The sequence below is a fragment of the Mustelus asterias genome, chromosome 13 (genome assembly GCF_964213995.1).
Source record: "Mustelus asterias chromosome 13, sMusAst1.hap1.1, whole genome shotgun sequence".
Taxonomy (NCBI): domain Eukaryota; kingdom Metazoa; phylum Chordata; class Chondrichthyes; order Carcharhiniformes; family Triakidae; genus Mustelus; species Mustelus asterias.
Genome location: NC_135813.1, coordinates 2311073 through 2325474, shown reverse-complemented (window position 1 = coordinate 2325474; position 14402 = coordinate 2311073). Strand labels below are relative to the sequence as shown.

General features: G+C 47.7%; 2 protein-coding genes across 2 annotated transcripts in view; one reads left to right on the top strand and one right to left on the bottom strand.

Annotated features, from left to right (window-relative positions):
* Window positions 1-14402, bottom strand: part of rexo4 (REX4 homolog, 3'-5' exonuclease) — a 211832-nt gene that overhangs the window by 76029 nt on the left and 121401 nt on the right. The window lies entirely within an intron of this gene.
* Window positions 1-14402, top strand: part of adamts13 (ADAM metallopeptidase with thrombospondin type 1 motif, 13) — a 78559-nt gene that overhangs the window by 39616 nt on the left and 24541 nt on the right. The window contains exons 18-22 of the mRNA XM_078226155.1: window positions 768-949; window positions 1748-1883; window positions 6059-6188; window positions 10078-10257; window positions 11894-12098. Of these exons, the coding sequence (XP_078082281.1) occupies window positions 768-949; window positions 1748-1883; window positions 6059-6188; window positions 10078-10257; window positions 11894-12098 (833 nt within the window). The remainder of the gene's footprint in view (window positions 1-767; window positions 950-1747; window positions 1884-6058; window positions 6189-10077; window positions 10258-11893; window positions 12099-14402) is intronic.

Genomic DNA, 14402 nt, shown 5'->3' with positions numbered 1-14402 from the left:
CAGACAGTGACCCGAGCCGGGAATCGGTTGTGTGGAGTGCCTACACTCCACACAACCATCCTTCCCCCCTGCCTCATTATACCCTATAACCATAAACATCTATTTCTTTCTCCCGTTTCCCCTTAAATATACCATATCCCATTTTGTTCCCGAATGCCCATTAAGGAAGGAAATCTGCCATTCTTATCTCGGATGGTAGAATTCCTTCCCTTGAAGATCTTACTGAACCAGATGGGTTTTTATGACAATTTGGTAGTTTCACGGTAATACCGTTAAGAGATTTTTCTTTACCGGGTTCGATTCCCGGCTCGGGTCACTGTCTGTGAGAAGTCTGCACATTCTCCCCGTATCTGCGTGGGTTTCCTCCGGGTGCTCCGGTTTCCTCCCACAGTCTGAAAGACGTGCTGGTTTGGTGCATTGACCGTGATAAATTCTCCCTCAGTGTAACCTGAACAGCCGCTGGAGTGTGGTGACTCGGGGAATTTCATAGTAACTTCATTGCAGTGTTAATGTCAGCCTACTTGTGATGAATAAATAAACTTCAAGATTTATTTCATTAAAACTGCGTTGGTGGGATTTGAACTCATGTTTCTGAGTCATTAGGCCAGGCCCCTGTATTACCAGTCCAGTAACATAACCATTCAGCCACTGTACACCCAGCCCACCCCAGAGGCTCTCAGATTTTGTATCTGATTATTCCTCCTGAGAAATCCCTCAGGACATTAAAGACGCTATATAAATGCACGTTGTTGTGGTGGCTGTTACAGGGGTAAAAGTTAAAGGGCGCTATGTGGTTGCTGGTGCTCAGAAGATCTCACTCAATGTCTCATACCCGAGCAGCCTGGAGGACAGCAGGATTGTGTACCGGCTATACCTGACCCAACAGAAATTGCCAGCCATGGAGGAGATTGTCATTGATGGACCCACAAGTGACGCTATTCAAATACAGGTGGGTGAGAGAGAAAAGAAACTCAGTCACTAATGTGAAATGCATTTTTGGCAAAAGGATAATTATACAGGACATAGCAGACCCTTCAGTTGAACTAAGGGCTGGCATTTATAGGGATCATGGCTTTGTCAGAGGGTCAGTACTGAGGGAGTGCCGCACTGTCAGAGGGTCAGTACTGAGGGAGTGCCGCACTGTCAGAGGGTCAGTACTGAGGGAATGCCGCACTGTCAGAGGGTCAGTACTGAGGGAGTGCCGCACTGTCAGAGGGTCAGTACTGAGGGAGTGCCGCACTGTCAGAGGGTCAGTACTGAGGGAGTGCCGCACTGTCAGAGGGTCAGTACTGAGGGAATGCCGCACTGTCAGAGGGTCAGTACTGAGGGAATGCCGCACTGTCAGAGGGTCAGTACTGAGGGAATGCCGCACTGTCAGAGGGTCAGTGCTGAGGGAGTGCCGCACTGTTAGAGGGTCAGTGCTGAGGGAGTGCCGCACTGTTAGAGGGTCAGTACTGAGGGAGTGCCGCACTGTCAGAGGGTCAGTGCTGAGGGAGTGCCGCACTGTCAGAGGGTCAGTGCTGAGGGAGTGCCGCACTGTTAGAGGGTCAGTGCTGAGGGAGTGCCGCACTGTTCGAGGGTCAGTACTGAGGGAGTGCCGCACTGTCAGAGGGTCAGTACTGAGGGAGTGCTGCACTGTCAGAGGGTCAGTTTTAACACATTTTAACACATCAGTGAGCACAGACATTTCTGGCACTCCAAGTATTTGTAAAATTGTTCCCTTGGTTTTTTTTCCTTCTAATCCCAGGTATACCGGAGGTATGGAAAGCAGTATGGAAATATTGTAAATCCCAACATCACTTACAGTCTGTATGTTCCGAAGCAGGAGGATTCATACGTTTGGCTCCAAGTTACTGAGACCTGTTCAGCAAGCTGTGGGGCAGGTGAGGAATGCTTTGACCTTATCACCATTGCTTCATACATGAGCCACTCCAATTATTGCTCTTTAATCAACATCATAAGAATAATTCATTATATAACTGTATGGAGTCAATGTTCAAGTGTTATTTGCTGTATACTTTGCATATTGACTGACTATTCAGCAGGATAAGGATCATTCACTGTGCAACTATATAGAACAGTGCTTCCCAGCCTTTTAGATGTCATGTGTGACGCTACTGTGCCTTTAAGAAATATATTTTTACGCATGTTCTCTGCAGTTTAAAACAGCTTTTTTTATTGTGGCACTGGTTGCCTGACTAGATGTATTTTTATTGCTGCTGAAATTGTTCAAATAGGGTTTTGTTTATTTTTAATTTGGGCCGAATGCAATGCCCTGGAGTTTTATGAGTTTATGACCCTTTTGAAGATTGATTGACAGGTGCTGGTCAGGTGGCTCCTTCACAGATAAATCCAAGGATTCACTTTCAGTTTTAGTTAGAAGCTGTTGGTCTCCAGAAAAGCAGTATTTCTGCGCCTCTCTCCCTGGGATTGGGAATTCTGCTGGAATAGGAATTGGGAGCAGAAGGAGACAAATTCAGTTCTTCGAGCCTGCTCCGCCATTCAATCAGATCATGGCTGATCTCTCCCTGGTCTCAAGTCCACCTCCCCACCTGTTCCCCACATCCCCTTATCCCTTTTTTATTAGAAATATATCCATCTCCTTCTGGAAACCATTCAATGATTCAGACTCCCCCGCGCGATGGGGCAGCGAGTTCCACAAATTCACCACCCTCTGCGAGAAGTAGTTCCTCCTCATCTCAGTTTTATATCTACCGCCTCTTAACCTATCCCTGTGACCTCTTGTTCCAGATTGCCCCATAAGGGGAAACATTTGATCTACATTTACTCTATCGATCCCTTTTAAAATTTTATATATCTCGATCAGATCCCCTCTCATCTTTCTAAACTCCAGTGAGTACAAGCTCAAACTGTTTAATCTCTCCTCAGACGTCAACCCCATCACCCCCAGAATCAATCTGGTGAACCTCCTTGGAACTGCCTCCGATGCCACCACATCCTTCCCCAAATAAGGAGACCAAAACTGGACACAATACTCCAGATGTGGTCTCACCAACACCCTGTACAATTGCAACAACGCTTCTCTACTTTTATACTCCAGTCCCTCTGTAATAAATACCAACATCCCATTGGCCTATTTCATTACATGCTGCACCTGCATTCCGACTTTCTGTGATTCATGAACACAGACACCCAGATCCCTCTGCCCCGAACACAGACACCCAGATCCCACTGCCCCGAACACAGACACCCAGATCCCTCTGCCCCGAACACAGACACCTAGATCCCTCTGCCCCAAACACAGACACCCAGATCCCACTGCCCCGAACACAGACACCCAGATCCCTCTGCCCTGAACACAGACACCCAGATCCCTCTGCCCCAAACACAGACACCCAGATCCCTCTGCCCTGAACACAGACACCTAGATCCCTCTGCCCTGAACACAGACACCCAGATCCCTCTGCCCCAAACACAGACACCCAGATCCCTCTGCCCCGAACACAGACACCCAGATCCCTCTGCCCCAAACACAGACACCCAGATCCCTCTGCCCCGAACACAGACACCCAGATCCCTCTGCCCCAAACACAGACACCCAGATCCCTCTGCCCAGACACATTTTGAATCTGCTTTCCATTTAGGTAATAATTTGCTTTTCTATTTTTTCTGCCGAAATGGACAACATCACACTGACCCAGTTTAAGCTCCATCTGCCAAATTTTGGCCCATTCTCCTAGCCTATCTATATCTGCCTGTAAAATCTTTATATCCTCTTCACTATCTGTTTTCCCACCTATTTTAGTATCATCTGCAAGTTTTTGCTATGTTACACTCTGTCCCTACTTGCAGATCATTTATATAGATTGTAAACAGTTGAGGTCCGGGGACTGACCCCTGCGACACCCGCTAGTTACATTTCACCAGCCAGAGAAGGATGCATTTATCCCAACCCTCTGCTTTCTATCAGTCAGCCAATTGTCAATCCAATCTAGTACTCTACTCCCAATCCCCTGCGATCTCACTTTCTGGATCATTCTTTTATGTGGCACCTTGTCAAATGCCTTCTGGAAGTCTAGATATACCAGATCCATTGATTCCCCACTATCCACCTTGCTGGTTATGTCCTCAAAGAACTCAAACAAGTTTGTCAAGCATGACTTTCCCTTTACAAAACCGTGCTGCCAATGCTGGATTGAGCTGCGTCTTTCCAAACGCTCAGTCATCTCTTCCTTAATGATTGATTCCGGCAACTTCCCCACCACAAGCTAACCGGCCTATAGTTTCCTACTTTTTGCCTCTATCCCTTTTTGAATAAGAGTGTCACATTAGCATGTTTCCAATCCACTGGGACCTTGCCAGAATCCAAGGAATTTTGGAATATCGTAACAATGCATCCACTATCTCTGTTGCCACCTCCTTTAGTACCCTTGGGTGCAGTCCATCAGGTTCAGGAGACTTATCTGCCTTTAATCCCATTAGTGTATTCAATACCTTTTCCCGAGTGATAGTTATTGCACCAAGTTCCCCTGCATTAATGACAGTTTTTGGAAAATCTTCATTATTCCCTACCGTGAAAACAGAGGCAAAATATTGTTTTTGTGCCTCCGCCATCTCTGTGTTTCCCATTATTACCTCACCAGTATCGTCCTCTAAAGGGCCAACATTTACCTTAGCTATTCTCTTACTCTTTATTTACTTATAGAAGTTTTTGTGTTTAAGTTTTCTGCTAGTTTCCTTTGACAGTTCACCTTAGTTCTTTTGATTCTATTTTTAGTAGCCTTTTGCTGAACCTTAAAGTTCTCCCAGTCCTCCAGCTTACCAATAGCTTTTGTGGTTTGGTACGCCCTAGTTTTTGCCTTGATGTCCTCTCTGACATCCTTGTCTAGCCATGGAATGTTTTTCTTCCTTTTACAATCCCTTTCCTCTCAGGAATATACTTTAATTGAGAATTATTCAACATCTCCTTGAACGTCCGCCATTGTTCCTCAGCTGTCCAGCCCTCAATGATTTGTGAAGGTTACTGTTTAGTTAGAGGCAGTTTGGACTGCAGACTGCGAGCAGTCTTTCTTATCTCTGGACGGAAAATATTGCTGTTGGTGGTTTGCTAGCTTGCGGTCAGCAGTGGCTCTATCTCTACCTCGAGGTGCTTGCATTTCCAGAATGGAGAAGCCAAAATTTCAATTCTCAAACCAAAGGACTAATTCTCAGCATCTGTGACAGTGCGAGAAGATCCAGCATCACGAGAGCATTCTTATTTTCTGTGCTAAATCTGAGACGGGTGTATGCTTGTAAGGAGGCTGGTTTGGTTGGAACAGTGCATTTAGTTGTGAAGGTTTATACAATATCATGTTTTTTTTTCTTGATTGTAATTGGTAAAAGTTATTGCTAATTTTCTTTCTATATGTTAACTGTATTCTTTATTAAACTTTGTTTGGTAAAAGCTCCCTTGTGGGTCATTTGAATCATACCTGGGGTGAACCATCTCATGCTTACCCGAGCCAAATTTAAATTGCAAAACTTATGGTCTCGGCTAACTTCATAAAACATCTTGGAGTTTCTGACCTGGATTATAAAATATGGCATATCTCTATAAAAAATGTGAGGCATTCCTATTTTCTCTGTCTGCTTCCCTTACTGGGAACTTTATTTTTAATTTCTCCCTGTCCTCACACCAGTTTTTGTTAAAGTCTCCCCTTTTTGAGTTTCTGCTTTTTGTGCGGGTTCATGGAACCTTTGTCTTCAGCTCCAAGTCCCGTTGGTCATGCGCATTGGGCCGGACCAACAGCAAATCTAAACCGTGTGTGCGCGGCTCTTTCCCAGTCCATGCATCCACATCAGGCCCAAGATTCGCCGGGTCTTAGAGATACTGACCGCAGAGCTGAAGACAAAGGTTAGTTTTAGTTCAATAGCATGAATTTTGAATCATTCTGAATCATTTTTTGTGGCACACCTGGGGGAGGGTGGGGGAGCGGGGGTGGGGGGAGGGAGGACCACTGATTATTCAGGGTAAAGATTCTTCACTGTGTAATTGTCGGTTAATTACCAGCTCTGTCGATCTGCATGACTGAGGATACTGTGTCTGGTGTGTTTGCAGGAACTGTCAGGGTCCATTATGAATGTATTGAACGCAGCTCAGAGGAAGTGGTACAGCAGCAACACTGTCTGCAAACAGAGAGGCCTCCTGACAGGCTGGATCCTTGTAATCTTGCACTGTGCCCTCCATGGTAAGGCCAATTGTCAAAATCTATCACAGCAAAACATATGTTTTCTTTTTTCTTTCCCTCAACTTCTGAAGGTGCTGACTTCTCATTGAAGTGTAAGTCACGCAGACACTGGTTCCACACACACTGACTCTCACTGGGGTACGGGTCCCACACACACTGACTCTCACTGGGGTACGGGTTCCACACACACTGACTCTCACTGGGGTACGGGTTCCACACACACTGACTCTCACTGCGGTGCGGGTGCCACACACACTGACTCTCACTGGGGTACGGGTCCCACACACACTGACTCTCACTGGAGTACGGGTTCCACACACACTGACTCTCACTGGGGTACGGGTTCCACACACACTGACTCTCACTGGGGTACGGGTTCCACACACACTGACTCTCACTGGGGTACAGGTTCCACACACACTGACTCTCACTGGGTACGGGTTCCACACACACTGACTCTCACTGGGGTACGGGTTCCACACACACTGACTCTCACTGGGATACGGGTCCCACACACACTGACTCTCACTGGGGTACGGGTTCCACACACACTGACTCTCACTGGGGTACGGGTTCCACACACATTGACTCTCACTGGGGTGCGGGTTCCACACACATTGACTCTCACTGGGGTACGGGTTCCACACACACTGACTCTCACTGGGGTACGGGTTCCACACACACTGACTCTCACTGGGATACGGGTCCCACACACACTGACTCTCACTGGGGTACGGGTTCCACACACACTGACTCTCACTGCGGTGCGGGTGCCACACACACTGACTCTCACTGGGGTACGGGTCCCACACACACTGACTCTCACTGGGGTACGGGTTTCACACACACTGATTCTCACTGCGGTGCGGGTTCCACACACACTGACTCTCACTGGGGTACGGGTCCCACACACACTGACTCTCACTGGGGTACGGGTTCCACACACACTGACTCTCACTGGAGTACGGGTTCCACACACACTGACTCTCACTGGGGTACGGGTTCCACACACACTGACTCTCACTGGGGTACGGGTTCCACACACACTGACTCTCACTGGGGTACAGGTTCCACACACACTGACTCTCACTGGGTACGGGTTCCACACACACTGACTCTCACTGGGATACGGGTCCCACACACACTGACTCTCACTGGGGTACGGGTTCCACACACACTGACTCTCACTGGGGTACGGGTTCCACACACATTGACTCTCACTGGGGTGCGGGTTCCACACACATTGACTCTCACTGGGGTACGGGTTCCACACACATTGACTCTCACTGGGGTGCGGGTTCCACACACATTGACTCTCACTGGGGTGCGGGTTCCACACACGCTGACTCTCACTGGGGTACGGGTTCCACACACACTGACTCTCATTGGGGTACGGGTTCCACACACATTGATTCTCACTGGGTATCTCCAGTACCTCACCAAATGTGGTTGAATCTCAACTGCCCTCGGGCAACTAGGGATGGGCAATAAATGCTGGTCCAGCCAGCGACGCCCGTGTCCCATGAATGAATTTTTTAAAAATTGCAGTTCTCCAATGTGAGGCCATGTAGTGATGTGAGCAGAATGTTTAAACACAATGAACAACACTCAATGGTGTCACTAGCTGAAGTCCATAAGGAACAGGAATCTTGACAGATCCTTCCCCTGCCTAATCCAGTAGGAGTCACACTCGCCTTGTTGAGATCAGTTAACTCAGAGTGACCCTGGGTCTTCCTGGTCTCAATCTCTCATTGCATAATCTGGAGTGCATTTACTACTTAAACCATTGGGAACTCTCCAAAACTTCCCAGTCTAAAGTGGATAAATATAATGATGTAAGGATTGAATAAAACATTCAGTCTTCACCATAGAGTAACATAGGAAGAGGCCATTCAGCCCATCGTGTTCATCCTAGCTCTTTACAAGAGTTGACAGTTTCTTCCCTGTTGCCATCAGACTTTTGAATGGACCTACCTTGCATTAAGTTGATCTTTCTCTACATCCTAGCTATGACTGTAACACTACATTCTGCACTCTCTCCTTTCCTTCTCGAAGAACGGTATGCTTTGTCTGTATACTGCAGAAGAGACAATACTTTTCACTGTATACGAATACATGTGACCAGAATAAATCAAATCAAATCGAAAGTTATCCAATTGTTCCACTCTCCTGCTCTTTCCCCATCGCTCTCTAAAATCTTCCCTTCAAATATGTAACCAGTTTCCCTTTTGAAAGTTCCAGTTGAATCTGCTTCCACCGCCCTTTCAGGCAGCGCCTTCCAGATCACAACAACTCGCCGTGTAAAAAACATTCTCAAATCCTCCTTCTGATTTTTTTGCTAATTACCATCAATCTGTGTCCCTCTGGTTACCGATCCTCCTGCCACTCATCAGTTTCTCCTCATTAATCCTATCAAAACTCCTCATACCTTCCAATAAATCTCCCCTTAACTTCATGTCACAAACCTGGAGCATTAACTCAGCTTCTCTCTCCACACATGCTGCCTAACTGATTGAGTATTTCCAACATTTTCTGTTCTTATTTCTGGTTGAACATTTCTGCCAACCTGTGTGTGCTGTGTGACCCCTGAACTTTCCGATTAGCAATGAACCCCTGTGACGTTAGTGTACCTTTAAGAAAGTTTTTTTTACAATCATGATCTCTGCAGCTCTCACAGCTTCAGTGTTTTGTTAGCTCACAGCCTCAGCTGATGTCATTTGTTGCTGGCTTGTCTACCAGATGTCTTTTTATTCCTGCTTAAAAGAGGGTTTGTTTATTTTTACTGGGATGTTTATGACTCTGCATCGTTCGGAGGAAGAATGGTTGAAGGTCAGGTGTCAGGAGCCCTTTCATTTTCAGTTCTGAGCTGCAGGGATTAGTTTTAGAAGGGACAGCAAGCTGAAAAAGAGTGTTTCTCTCTCTCTCTGTCTTATTTGGAAATTCTGCTGGTTATCTGAAAGCAAGGTCTTGCCTTTCTGAAGGGGACAATCTGCAGTTGGTGGTTTCCCTAAAGTCTACCTGGGGTTCTGGGAAGCTGTTCATTGTTGCTGAGCTGTCTCTGAGGAGTCCCTTTATTGCTACTTAAGTGGCTTAAATGGAATTGTTTATGTTTACTCTGGAATTAGTTTTATGGCCCTGCATTGTTAGGGGAAAAGGTCAGGGGCTCTGCACAGTTTTTTTTCCTTCCTCGGGAGTTTAAGGTTTTTTTTCTGTCGGTTGCAAGTTTAAGTTTTTTTTTAGAAGGGACAGCAAGCTGAAAAGAAGTGTTTCTCTCGCTGGTTTTGGAAATTCTGCGAGTTAGATGAAAGCCTTCCTGGAGTAGAGAATCTGCTGTTGGTGGCTTGACCAGAGTCTACCTGGGGTTCTGGGAAGCAGTTCTGACTTCAAACTGTTCTGGGTGAGTCACGAGGACTGCTAGAATTTACAAGACTGAGAGTTTTCAATTCTCCAGCCAAAGGACTCGATTCCGGTATCACGTGAGCAGTAGCCTTTGCTGTGTTGAACCTGTTTAAAGGGTTTTGTCTGTGGCAAGGGTTTTGTTTGATTGGAACATTTTCGATATATTTGTTGAGGGTTATACATTATCATGGTTGTTTTGTTTCTTGTTTGTAATTGGTAAAAGTTGTTGTTAATTTTCTTTCTATACATGTTAACCATATTCTTAAATAAACTTAGTTTGATAAAAGTTCCCTAGTGGGTCATTTGAATCATACCTGAAGTGAAACCTATCATGCTTATCCTAGCCAAATTCAAGATGCGAAATTTATGATCCAGACGGGCTCCGTAAAACACTTTGGAGTTTCTGATCTGAACCATAACACCCGTCAGACGGACAAATCCAGTGTATGGGACTGTGACTTTCCCCTCTTCTCACCCAATGTCTGTGTAGGTGGGAGGTGGGTGAATTCGGTGAATGCAATGTCTCTTGTGGAGGAGGTCAGCGAGAAAGGGACATTCACTGCCTGAAGCAAGAGGCGCTCGAGAGGGAACAGACATCTGATGCTGACTGCGCTGACATTCCCAAACCTAAGGCAGTGGAAATGTGTAACAGCCAACCCTGCCCTGTCAGGTACGTGCTTCACACTGGGAGTGAGATGCATCGGGAGTAATTGAGACTATCTTGGGATTCATTAACCTCTCCTGAAGATGAATGCACCAGTTTATTCACTGGGCTATGATCATGGCCCAGGTAGAGTTTGATTCCTGGATCCTGCCAGACAGTATCAGGTGGGAATGGGAGCAGAGTGGTGCTCAGAGGGACAGCTATGGGAAAGCTGTGGAGAAGGCAGTCGGTGACACAGGCAGCTGGAGGTTTCGGGCTGAGTTATGTAGCATTACCGGCAAGTCAGGGATTTTATTGCCCGATTGACTGATATCATAGAAACCCTATCGTGCAGAAGGAGGCCATTCGGCCCATCGAGTCTGCACCGACCACAATCCCACCCAGGCCCTACCCCCACATATTTACCCGCTAATCCCTCTAACCTACACATCCCAGGACTCTAAGTGACAATTTTTTAACCTGGCCAATCAACCTAACCCGCACATCTTTGGACGGTGGGAGGAAACCGGAGCACCCGGAGGAAACCCACGCAGACACGAGGAGAATGTGCAAACTCCACACAGACAGTGACCCGAGCCGGGAATCGAACCCGGGACCCTGGAGCTGTGAAGCAGCAGTGCTAACCACTGTGCTACCGTGCCGCCCACGGATATGCTTGAGGAAGTTTGACTGGAGGAGAAATGTCAACTCCTGGAGCAGCTGGATCGGGCTGGGCAATGACCGCCCCCCCGCCCCAAACGTATCACCACCAGTTCTCAATTACTTGTATTCCTGAGGCGAAGAAAATTGAAGACAGGCAGCGTGAGGGAGCGTTACTCTGTATCTAACCCCGTGCTGTACCTGTCCTGGGAGTGTTTGATGGGGGACAGTGTAGAGGGAGCTTTACTCTGTATCTAACCCCGTGCTGTACCTGTCCTGGGAGTGTTTGATGGGGGACAGTGTAGAGGGAGCTTTACTCTGTATCTAACCCCGTGCTGTACCTGTCCTGGGAGTGTTTGATGGGGGACAGTGTAGAGGGAGCTTTATTCTGTAGCTAACCCCGTGCTGTACGTGTCCTGGGAGTGTTTGATGGGGGACAGTGTAGAGGGAGCTTTACTCTGTATCTAACCCCGTGCTGTACCTGTCCTGGGAGTGTTTGATGGGGGACAGTGTAGAGGGAGCTTTGCTCTGTATCTAACCCCGTGCTGTACCTGTCCTGGGAGTGTTTGATGGGGACAGTGTAGAGGGAGCTTTACTCTGTATCTAACCCCGTGCTGTACCAGTCCTGGGAGTGTTTGATGGGGACAGTGTAGAGGGAGCTTTACTCTGTATCTAACCCCGTGCTGTACCAGTCCTGGGAGTGTTTGATGGGGACAGTGTAGAGGGAGCTTTACTCTGTATCTAACCCCGTGCTGTACCTGTCCTGGGAGTGTTTGATGGGGACTGTGGGGAGTCATTATGCTCAGATCAGAAGTGGGAACTCTGGCTGAATTTCCTCTCCCTATCCTCGGCTGTTGAAGTTCAGGACTGCACCAAGCACTGCGAGTACTCAGCCATGGAGAGAATTCTGTTTTCACTGACTGGTGTAGCTGTCTGTTCAATGTAACTATCGGGCAGTTCAATGCACCTGTTTATCCCTGTAATTCCCATCTGTTGATTTCAGGTGGACAGTTTCAAAGTGGAGTGACTGTTCCACTTCCTGTGGTATTGGAGTTGCTGAGAGGTCAGTTATCTGTGTCCAGTTCATTAACGGCACAGACATGGAAGTGAATGTAACTCTGTGTCCAGCAACAGAGCAGCTCCCGGGGGTTACACCGTGTATTGTGAGCATCTGTCCCTTCCAACTGGATCAAACACACTGGACAGAGGTAAATGAACTCATCAAGCCCGGCAACTCATTGATTTAGTGTGTGTGAGTGTGTGTGTGAGTGTGTGTGTGAGTGTGTGTGTGAGTGTGTGTGTGAGTGTGTGTGTGAGAGTGTGTGAGTGTGTGTGTGAGAGTGTGTGTGTGAGAGTGTGTGTGAGAGTGTGTGTGTGAGAGTGTGTGAGTGTGTGTGTGAGAGTGTGTGTGTGAGAGTGTGTGTGAGTGTGTGTGTGAGAGTGTGTGTGTGAGTGTGTGAGTGTGTGTGTGAGAGTGTGTGTGAGTGTGTGTGTGAGTGTGTGTGTGAGAGTGTGTGTGAGAGTGTGTGTGTGAGAGTGTGTGAGTGTGTGTGTGAGTGTGTGTGTGAGAGTGTGTGTGTGAGAGTGTGTGAGTGTGTGTGTGAGAGTGTGTGTGAGTGTGTGTGTGAGTGTGTGTGTGTGAGTGTGTGTGAGAGTGTGTGTGAGAGTGTGTGAGTGTGTGTGTGAGTGTGTGTGTGAGAGTGTGTGTGTGAGAGTGTGTGAGTGTGTGTGTGAGAGTGTGTGTGAGAGTGTGTGAGTGTGTGTGTGAGTGTGTGTGTGAGAGTGTGTGTGTGAGTGTGTGTGTGAGTGTGTGTGTGAGAGTGTGTGAGTGTGTGAGTGTGTGTGAGTGTGTGTGTGAGAGTGTGTGTGAGAGTGTGTGTGAGAGTGTGTGAGTGTGTGTGAGTGTGTGTGTGAGTGTGTGTGTGAGAGTGTGTGTGAGAGTGTGTGTGAGTGTGTGTGTGAGTGTGTGTGTGAGAGTGTGTGTGAGAGTGTGTGTGAGAGTGTGTGTGAGAGTGTGTGTGAGTGTGTGTGAGAGTGTGTGTGAGAGTGTGTGTGAGAGTGTGTGTGAGAGTGTGTGTGTGAGTGTGTGTGAGAGTGTGAGTGAGAGTGTGAGTGTGTGTGAGAGTGTGTGTGAGAGTGTGTGTGAGAGTGTGTGTGAGAGTGTGTGTGAGAGTGTGTGTGAGAGTGTGTGTGTGAGTGTGTGTGTGAGTATGTGTGAGAGTGTGTGTGAGAGTGTGTGTGAGAGTGTGTGTGTGAGTGTGTGTGTGTGGGTGTGTGTGTGAGTGTGTGTGTGAGTGTGTGTGTGAGTGTGTGTGTGAGTGTGTGTGTGAGAGTGTGAGTGTGTGTGAGAGTGTGTGTGAGAGTGTGTGTGAGAGTGAGAGTGTGAGTGTGAGTGTGTGTGAGTGTGTGTGTGAGAGTGTGAGTGAGAGTGTGAGTGTGTGTGAGAGTGTGTGTGAGAGTGTGTGTGAGAGTGTGTGTGAGAGTGTGAGTGAGAGTGTGAGTGTGTGTGAGAGTGTGTGTGAGAGTGTGAGTGAGAGTGTGAGTGTGAGTGTGTGTGAGTGTGTGTGTGAGAGTGTGAGTGAGAGTGAGTGTGTGTGAGAGTGTGTGTGAGAGTGTGTGTGTGAGTGTGTGTGTGAGTGTTGAGTGAGAGTGTGAGTGAGAGTGTGAGTGAGAGTGTGAGTGTGTGTGTGAGAGTGTGTGTGAGTGTGTGTGAGTGTGTGTGAGTGTGTGTGTGTGAGTGTGTGTGAGAGTGTGTGTGTGTGAGAGTGTGAGTGTGTGTGTGAGAGTGTGTGTGTGAGAGTGTGAGTGTGTGTGTCGCACAAGCAGATGTATGTGTCACAGGGGGTGTTGTGTGTCCCCCCAGTTTCACTCCTTTCACATTGTAACTTTTATAAAGAGTGGTGATTTGTACACCTGTTCAGGGGTGTAAAGGACAAATGTTTACAGCCCCTTACTCATTTATACTAACTATCTTCAATTATATCGACACGAAAGTACAAAACTATGGAATAGAGTCTCACACTAATAGTGATGTCAGCAAAATTCAGGTGGGAGCGTTCTGACCTCGAAACCAAACTATTCTGGGTTTCAGTTCTTATTCCAGAGACTTAATATAGGCTGAAATGTCAGTGCAGTACTGAGGGAGTGCCGCACTGTCAGAGGGTCAGTGCTGAGGGAGTGCCGCACTGTCAGAGGGTCAGTACTGAGGGAGTGCCGCATTGTCAGAGGGTCAGAGCTGAGGGAGTGCCGCACTGTCAGATGGTCAGTACTGAGGGAGTGCCGCACTGTCAGAGGGTCAGTACTGAGGGAGTGCCGCACTGTCAGAGGGTCAGTGCTGAGGGAGTGCTGCACTGTCAGAGGGTCAGTGCTGCGGGAGTGTCGCACTGTCAGAGGGTCAGTGCTGAGGGAGTGCCGCACTGTCAGAGGGTCAGTACTGAGGGAGTGCCGCACTGTCAGAGGGTCAGTACTGAGGGAGTGCCGCATTGTCAGAGGGTCAGAGCTGAGGGAGTGCC